At 47.6% G+C, this 9,731-nt stretch overlaps 1 protein-coding gene across 1 annotated transcript in view; it reads left to right on the top strand.

The window, feature by feature from the left end:
- Slc25a48 (solute carrier family 25 member 48) overlaps positions 1-9,731 on the top strand; it is a 31,314-nt gene that overhangs the window by 10,118 nt on the left and 11,465 nt on the right. Inside the window, exon 5 of the mRNA XM_051194186.1 lies at positions 3,177-3,182. Coding sequence (XP_051050143.1) covers positions 3,177-3,182 — 6 coding nt within the window. The remainder of the gene's footprint in view (positions 1-3,176; positions 3,183-9,731) is intronic.

The raw sequence follows: 9,731 nt of genomic DNA, 5'->3' as shown, positions 1-9,731 counted from the left end.
GCCACCTCAGCAATGCCCACAGACTACTGAGTGGGTTCTGTTATGAGTAAGGTTTCCCCTACCTGCCTGGGCCCACTAAATGTGCCAGCCCCAAATAACACACAGAGACACTGTATTAGATGTCATTTTGTTGGCTACTTTCTGGTTTCTTATTGGCTAGCTCTGTCTTAAATATTAACCCATTTCTATTAATCTACTTCCACGTGGTCTCATCTTACGGGAAAGGGGCTGGCGTTCTCTCTCCATCCTCCATCTTGACTTTCCTCCCTCCTACTTCCTCTCTCCTCCTAGTCTCCTAGTCCCTCCTATCTTGCTTTCCTATTGGCCAACAGTGCTTTATTCATTAACCAATAAGAGAAACATATTTACAGAATGACATCTCCCATCAGGGCTCAGATGGATCACTCCATGGGGCCACAGAGCACGGAGCCCTGTAATGCATTAGATTCAGTGGTGGATTCCTGCTTGTCTGGTCTTCACAACGCCGTGATGTCTGGGCACCTGTAAAGGGGAAAGCGGAAGGCCACAGGTCTCACAGCCCGGGGTCTCTGCCCTAGCTGGTGATCCAGCAGAGATAATAGCGCAGGTCTCACTCTGAGCCCATGGGTGCACTTCTGGTTCCAGAAGCTAAGGTTATAGCGATGTGGTAACTCCTGGCCATCCAGAACTTTGAATATAATCTTCACATACAAAGCTTCAGATTTCAGGGGAGAGTTAGGCTAGGGGTATGTCTCCAAAATATTGCTCAAGATGGGCCCAGTTCCCAGTCCCTGGACCCTGAAAGGGGCCCGAGTCACATGAGTCAGGCTGTTCCATGAACACCCAACTTTTCACCTCTCATCATGGCTGCTTGGGTCGAGGCCCCGGGTGACCACAAATGTCAGGGGGACTGTGAAGAAGGGGTGTGGGAGGCAGAGTGTCACTAGGACTCTCTCTAGAAAAGGAGGAAGGATGTGGTTTTCAGTAGCTTGCTTCTTATGAACTCTCTAGGCCAGAAAGAGAAATTTCAGGCGATTGAGACCAAGGAGGCAACATCAGAGAGGTCCTGGGGAGTGCGTCCACTCCCATGTTGTCGAGGCACAGCCTTCCTCCCCTGCTTCAGCTCCCTCTTCTGATTGAAACACTGGGGACATACCTCACTGCGGGCTTCCCTGTGCTGTTGAAAATCTAGGCAAACGGGAGGCGCCAGTATCTGAACGCAGCAGGAGAGTGGGGGCTGTGGGGACACAGGGTGTCCTTCCAAGGGGACAGCCACACACTCTTCCCGCCTTGCTTGCTGCCCTGCGGCCTGACGTGTGCCAGGCCACCGATGAACGCAACCTTGCAGTCTCGCCGGCAGGTCACATGTGTGGACCAACACAGTGAAGACCCGGGGTGACCGCAGGTCTCGGCTGCAGGTCAGGCCCTAATGAATCAGGGTTTTGCTGACAGGAAGTATGGGCACCGCTATTTGTGAGATCTCCCTTGGTTTGTGGTTTTATTTCAAAATTGCCAGTCCACTTCCAGGGTAATGATCATGAGGTCTGAGAGGGGACTTCACATTCTGAATTGCCAGATGGCTGTGTTCTCCATGTTAGGAAATGTGACAGGTTCTGAGGTGGCCCAGCTCATCTCTTTGGGAGAGCTTGTGACTGCCTCCTGAATGTGTGTTGGCGCTGCCCCTTGTCTGAAAGCTGACCAGAGCACTGAACTCGAGGTGTTTCCTTTTGCTAATCTTACGGATTTTAAGAGAATTCAATTCACCCAGGCTAGATATAATTTTACATCCTCTGGTTCTTCCCGCAGAAGCAGACACATTTCCTATGTCATTCAAATAGCATATGCATTTGTTTAAAATAGGTGTGATACTTAAAATAGATGTGCACTGTTCCCTCAAACACGAATACACACAAGTGCACATATACACACGTGTGCGCACATACACAGACAGGGCCAGTACCTCATGGTAAGAATTCTATTTCTGAAGTTGGACTGCCAGTTACTGAGAAAGTTAGGATGTGTCACCTGATGTCATCAAGCCTCCAGTGAGTTGCTTCATAGATAGGACAGAACGGATGTCTGGTGTGAAGCTTGCAGCAGTGTCTGGCACATTGGAGTTGTAAAATAACTGTCACCTGTGTGGCTGGTAACTTTGCCACACAGGTGCCCATTTAGCTGGGGTTGCGTCTGTCTTCACCCCCAAACAGTGAAGTTATTAGCCAACTTTTTTAAATGAAGAAGTGCCTACATTAGAGTTGTTTCCCTCAATGCACAGGCTCTTTGATTCATGAGTGGGCCCAAGGGTGTGGCCATTTTTAAGATTCTTGATACACATAGTGAAACTGTGCTGCCGAGGTGCCTTGTCATTTGCATTGGCAACTGCTGAAGTTGAAAGGGAATTCCCTTCCAGTCAGCACCCAGGGCCATTGCATGTCATACAGCATTTAACCCGCCCCAGACTCTGCCAGCTCTCCAGAGCTGGTCTCCCGGGGCTCCTGCCCCTTGGTAAGCATGTGGGAATGGCTTGGGCTCTTTCAGATGTGCCCTTTGCAGCGAAGGGACATGCTTTTCCTTCAGGGTTATTACCGCCGTGAATGAGCCGGCCTGGGTGCCCTATTGGGCCTGACTGGAAATGGGTAAGTTTGGCTGGGTTGTGCTGTAGGAGGTGCATGTGAGAGAGAGCAGCTGCTGGCGTCAGGCTGGAGAGGAGCAGGAAGCGTGGAACACACCGCTGAATTTATGGCACTGGGTGTAGGAGCTTGGGTTGTGTGACTCAGATTGTCCGTCCCCCCCACCCCCCGCTGTTGGAGGTGACACAGGTAATTAGCTCGGCTGTGCTACTCTGTGACATCTAGGAGCAGGACCCTGAGACACAGGGGTCACTGAGGTGTGGACACGGGAGTGTTTTATTTATTTATTTATTTATTTATTTATTTATTTATTTATTTGAGAAGGGGAGCTAATATTTGGGGGAAGAGATGGAGGAGAGAAGGGAAAGGAGGAAATACAGGGAGATTTTGGGGGGTGAGTGGAAGGACCCTGTTGGCCCACTGGACTCGGTGACATCACAGGGAAGATGCTGTAGCTGGGGCAGGGTGGGGCGGGGCGGGGTGGGGCGGGGCGGGGTGGGGCGGGGCGGGGCGGGGCGGGGCGGGATATAGCCGGGGTTGGAGGAGATAGCTCTGCTTTTGAACTAGCCAATAGTGGATGAGCTGTGCGGAATGCTGAGTGGAAGAGGATAGCAGAGTTGCTGATCGACTCCTTTGTGGGGGTCACATATCTGATATAAACAATCACAATAGTAAAATTCCGTTTACGCAGTAGTAATGAAATAATTTTATGGCTGGAGGCCACCAGAGCTTGAAGAACTCTACTAAAGGGTCACAGCGCTAGGAAAGTTGAGAACTGCTCTAAGCAGTTTGGGCATTTTAGACTCCTGGGCCCTCAGAGGCCCCCAGTCGGGTCACAGCATGGCTAGATCACACCTTACAGATGTGTGGCTAGAAAGCCACCACACACATACACATGCATACCTCATAAAAGCACTTCACACACACACACACACCACACTTGTACACCTCACACACACACGCACACCACACTTTTACACCACACACACATATATACCCCACTTGCACACCTCACACATACACACACACCATACTTGCATACCTCATACATGTATGTTATACATGCACACTTTACACACACACACACCACATTTGCATACCTCACACATGTATACCACACATGCACACTTCACACAACACTACACTTGCACACCTCACACATGTATACCACACATGCACACTTCACACACACATGCTACACTTGCACACCTCATACATGTATGTTACATATGTACAACCCACACTCCACTCTTCTCCAGGCATGTTGGGAAGAGCAACAGACTTTCTAAGGTTTCCTAAGTGCGGGAATTACTGATGATAACTCCATTCCCTTCCCAATTAAGGGACCTATGTGAGAAGTAGGGACCCCTGGGAACACCGAAGCCCAGAGATGTTCCAAGGGCTTTGTTCCCTGCCTGACTATGCTTCTCTAGGAGGGTCTGGGTTGCCAAAAGGAGATGAGGGCTAGGGCTCCGGACGCCTGGAAGTGGGAGGAAGAGGGAGGGTTGTGGGGAGGCTATGCACTAGTCACACATTAAACATAATATGCCTTTGTTAAAGTTACATGGGGGAACATCGTGGTGTTTGGTTTTTGTTCTTAATCAATGGACAAGACGAGGTGTTGCCTTGATTTCCGGACTTGCTATCAGTCTTGAACAATCTTGTTCCCAGATCTCCCACAGGTTTGACTGCAGGTGACAAGGTAGACAGGTGTGTCCTTTCGGAATCAGAGCAGGGCAGCGCCTGTGGGAGGGGTAACTTTTCCCTAGAGTGAAGCGCACGCTCGCAGCAGGCATTTCAGTGAAGTGTGTTTGCTTGTGACGTTGTCTAAATCACAACGCCAAGGAAGTGGACTGGCTGCTCACCTTTGCCCCCACTTAATAGATGAGGAAATGAAGGCCAATGAGGTTCAGTCCCTTGTACATTGCCGTACAGTGAATAGCAACTGAACTGGAACACACAGGCTGGCCTGCTTATAACACAGGGTTCTTCCTACAGCAGCACCCGACTCTTTTGGAGCCCCCAGGGCCTGGGGAAACAAATGGTCTCTAGCAAACAGCATCCTAGCTGAGAAGTTCCTGGGCATGTGATCTGAGGGCCCTGCCAGCCTGCTCTGCCCAAACCCAGCCCGAGGTGGGCATAGCCCATTTGTCTGTCCCGGAGAATGTCCCTATGTTATTGGATGTCTGTTACTTTAGACCTTCTATGGAAACAGAATTTAGGGAGATTTTCCTGTTCAGTGTCAGTCTTTGTTGAACATGTAGCTTGTGAGCCTGGGTGGGCCTTGATGCTCAGAGACCCAGAATCTGTTTGGAGATGGACAGAGTTTCATCATGATGAAGCTTAACTTTTCCAGAGGTGTTCACTGTCTGTTACTGTGATAAAACACTGATCAGAAGCAACTTGAGGAGAAAGAGTTTATTTCATCTTCTACCTTACAGTTGGCCATGAAGGGAAGTCAGGGCAGGAGCCTCAAAATAGGAGCCCGTGTGTAGGAACTGAAGAACCATGGAGGAACACTGTCTGACTTAATCAGAGTCTACGTTGCTATGATGAACGCCATGACCAAAGCAAGTTGGGGAGGAAAGGGTTTATTTGGCTCACACCTCCACATCACTGTTCATCATGGGAGGTGGTCAGGGCAGGAAGCTGGAGGCAGGAGCTGATGCAGAGGCCATGGAGGGTGCTGTGTACTGGCTTGCTCCCCATGCTTGCCCAATATGCTTTATTATAGAACCCAGGAAAAACCAACCCAGGGATGGCTCCACCCACAATGGGCTGGGCTTCCCTACATCAATCACTAATTAAGAAAACGTCTTATAGCTAGGTTTTGTGGGGGCATTGCCTCATTTTTAAGGCTTCCTCCTTTCAGATAACTCTAGTTTCTGTGTCAAGCTGACATAAGGTCAGCCAGTGTAATCTCCACAGCTTGCTCAGCTTGATTTTTTTTTTTTTTTTTTTGACAACCTAGTAACCACCTGCCCAGGTATGGCTTCACTCACCGTGGGTTAGGCCCTTTCCAAATCAGTTGCCAATCAAGAAAATGTCCCCAGACTTTTCTATGGGGCAATATGACAGAGTCAGTTGAGAATCTCTCTTCCCAGATGACCCCAACCTGTACCAATTTGACAACAATAAAAAACAAAACAAAAACCTAACCAGCACAAAGGATAAGGAACATACTCAGAAAGTAGTGGTATCAAATCCATACCTCTACTTCCTCAACCCCCCCCCCCCAAAAAAAAAGCACCCTGCGGAGGGAGTAACCTTTTGGAGATGAGGCCAGCAAATAGGACACTGACAATTCCAGAGGAGCCACAGATGGTGGCAGGGGCCAAACCGATGATGCGGGGGGGGGGGGGGCTATAGATCTACATGGGGCTCCCGCCCCAAGTGAAGTGAGTCTCAGGGAAGGGCCCATTCCTTTATTTCAAACATCCTGTCCATCTCGGTCTAAAGCACTTGAGTTGGCACTAAGGGAACCATAGGCTTTCTGAGATCTAGAGTGAAGGTAACATGCTTTTGATTTAGGGAAGATAGTGGTCTTAGGAAACATTCATGGAAAGAAATGATCAAAAGTTGATTTTTATGTACAGCCTCACTATAAAATAAAAATTATAGTTAGAGAAATTAAAACATTTCACTTTAGAGGAAATTGTTGTTGAATGTCTATCATTCTACACCTACGTGTCCCAGCTCCTACCCCAGGACTGACCCTGGAAGGTTCAGGGTGTGGATGGGACATCAGTAGTTTAGTGAGCTGAGCACAGTTCCATCCTGTGACTTCCCATAGTTTCCTTGGGAAAATGGCTTGCAAGTTAGGAAATTCAAGCATGCATATTTCCAAGAACCACTTTCCTGTTATCCCTCACATCAGTGTACAAGAATTATTCATCTTTAGCCTTCACCAACCACAATTAGTCCATGCTAGAGTTATGGAGGACTCCCACCCAGGGCTTCCCTGCAGCCAGTGGCCGGGACTCCAGACCACAGCCTCTGGGCCAAGGCATCTAGCTCAGGGTGCTGCATGGTAACTGAGGGGAACTCCTGTTGTTTTCTGGAAGAAAATTCCAGAACCTACTCAGCAGCTGCTTTCTCTCGTTCTTACCATAGCTGCTGTCCAAAGTCTTCATCCTGTTAGGCCTTCATGCCCTGGCCTAGCCGTGGTTAGTATTGTGATGTATTTTCATGTAGGCCCAGAACTGTAACATGTGTAACTGTTGACATGCCTCGCAGTCCCAACGTGAACTGTGTGTGCCGCTGAACTTGGGAGGTGAACCCCAAACAACCAGTGCCCCAGAGGCAGTTTGCTTCTCAGTGAGTGCTGTCTTGGTGGCATCGTGGCCTTCTTTAACCTTGAGTACCAGGAGAGCAGCCCGGCTAAGGTGACCACAGGAGTTTGCTGCAGGTGTGGAAACTGTTTTCATGGTAGGTGTGGTTATACAGGTGTCTGTCCTTGACAGGGCTCACCAACCAAGCACTTAAGAGCTAAGCTTTTTATTAAGTGTGAACTTAGAAACAAACTGATTAAAAAGAAGAGGAGGCAAAGACTGGGGGCTCAGGAGAAAGGCAAGGCGAACACGGAAGCAACAGGGAGTGGATCACTTCAGTGTAGGAAGAGGAAACCCCAGACACGCCCTGAGTGAGAATGTTCTACAAGGAGAGACTGGCTGTTTCCCTCCTGCATGTCAGTGTCATAAAAAACAAACAAAAAAACAAAACAAAACCAAAAAACACAGCTCAAGGCTATGGGCATGTCATAGATGGAAAGAAAAGACTAGATTCCTTCCTGGAGGAGGAAAATGCTGTAAAGGGTGTCAGGAGGTCAAATGACAGCTTCACTATAGATCGCAGATTAGATAAAGGCCTAATCAGTGTAGAGTTTGAACCCGATCACTAAGGTTAGCAAGATGACATCTCAAACCTTAGGACATTTGTTCAGCAGTATTTAGGGTTAGACATTCCCGTGCATGCGGCCCGCCCTGAGATAGTTCATAAAACAAAGTTGTGTAGCCAGGGAGAGCCGCTGTTGAGGCAGTGGGACTAAGGGCCAGGTGCACTGTGGGTAGGAAGCCTAGGGCGTCAGTCCTGTCTGAAGTCTTGGGCTCTAAGTGTGTGCTTGGGCTGAGTTAACCGAGACCAGGGGGACCTGTAGCAGAAGTTCCATCCCTCGCCCATGCTACTGCAGAGTGAGAAGGGGAACTATAGAAAAACAAACATGAATGTAGACCATAGAATGGGATAGAGTAGAGCAGAACACAACAGAGAAGAACAGGATGCAGGACCCAGACGGAGACGCTCACAACTATAGGCAGTTGATTTTAGAAAAGCCAAAAATATATATTGGAGAAAAAAATGGATTTTTTTTTCCAACAAATGTTGCTGGAAAAACTGGATAGTGACATTAGAGCAACAAACTAGACCCTCATTTCTCAGCTTGTGTGATATAGTGAAAGGGATTAAATACGTTAATGTAAGATCTGAGCCCCAGAGTGCATTGGAGGAAGACTAAGAGGAAACACTTTAAGATATCAGCATGGGAAAGGACTTTATGATTTTTAAATTCTATCTATTTAGTGGATATCACAGGACAACTTGCTTTTCTCCTTCTGTGGGTCCTAGGAGATCCAACTCGGACCATCAGGTTTGGTAGTCAGCCTCAGCCTCTGAGTCATGTCCACGGCCTGTCCAAGACTGTCTGAATGGGACTCCAGTCTCTCGGGCAATAATGCTGACAATTGTCGGGTGGGGTTTTGTGAAACTGAAAAGCTTCAGCACAGCAAAGGGAGCGGCTGAGTGAAGAGCCAGCTCACAGAAAGGGAAAGGAACTTAGATGACTAGATATCTTACATAGTGCCTAGATTATACAAAGAGCTTGAATAACTAACAAGTCAAACAGCTCAATCAATAAATGGTCTAATGAAATGCATGGCCAGTAAACATATGAAACAATATTCAGCATCACTGATCATCAGAAAAATCAGTTAAAAAAACCTTGACATTCCATCTCACTTCAGTCAGAATAGAAATCATTAATGCATCTGGGCAGTGGTGGTGCACACCTTTAATCCCAGCACTTGGAGGAAGAGGTAGATGGATCTCCAAGGTTGAGACCAGCCTGGTCTACAGAGCGAGTTCCAGGACAGCCAGGGCTATGCAGAGAAAACCTATCTTGAAAACTTTGAAGCACAAAACAAATGAAAAAAGAAAGAAGTTACAAATGCTGGAGAAGAGGTAGAGGTAGGGAGGTCCTCTTGATAGGAATGGGAATTGGTCTAGCCACTGTGGAAATCATGGATGTTCCTCAAAAACTAGAACTACCTGTGGTGCTGCAAAGCAGCACATTCCAGAGATGCTTGCACACCAGTCAGTGTTTTACTGCGGCTCTTGTATCTGAGCTGTAGAACCAGGCCAGGTGTCAACAGCAGAGTGCACTAACCAGATGTGCTTGCACACACAGGAGAATTGTTTCAGCCATGCAGAACGAAGCTCCGTTATTTCCAGGAAAACTGAATTGACTGGATACAATCTATTAAGCAAATTAAGTTAGTTTCAGAAAAAATCCCCCCCAAAAAAAATTTGCATGTTTTCTCTCACTTTTGGCTCTCATGTTTTATATAGGCGCAGAATCATATATGTACTTATGGCATGAAAGGAGTAAGACTGAGTGAGGAACATTGGGGTTAGAGAGGTGAGAAGGGCGTGGTCAGGTATGCTCAAAGTAATTACACACTTGTATAAAATCTCTTATGTAACCATGATGTGCTGCCTTGCTGGAGCCCCAAACAATGAGGCTAATATATCATAGAAAGAACCACCCTTCCCCCCCCCCCCCCACACACACACCAAACTGTGAGCCAAAAGAAACATTTTCTCTTCAGAAGAAGTTACTGCGGGTATTTTGTTATAGAACTGCTAAGTTGACAAGTCTTAACAGTATGAGTTTGGGTTGGTGTGGAGCTGTGTCAGCATCTGGATGGTTGTTTTAACATCTATTATAGCCTAGTTCATATCTCACCGGCTATTATTGTGTGGGTTTAATAGCCATAGACTAGTCATTACAAATCAGCAAAAGCTAGATTGCTTATTTTGCAGACTTCGGGGAATGTGAGGGAATCTTAC

The sequence above is a fragment of the Phodopus roborovskii genome, unplaced genomic scaffold, assembly GCF_943737965.1.
Source record: "Phodopus roborovskii unplaced genomic scaffold, PHOROB, whole genome shotgun sequence".
In the NCBI taxonomy this organism is placed as follows: domain Eukaryota; kingdom Metazoa; phylum Chordata; class Mammalia; order Rodentia; family Cricetidae; genus Phodopus; species Phodopus roborovskii.
Note: the sequence above shows the minus strand (reverse complement) of the source record. Positions and strands in the feature narration are given on the sequence as shown.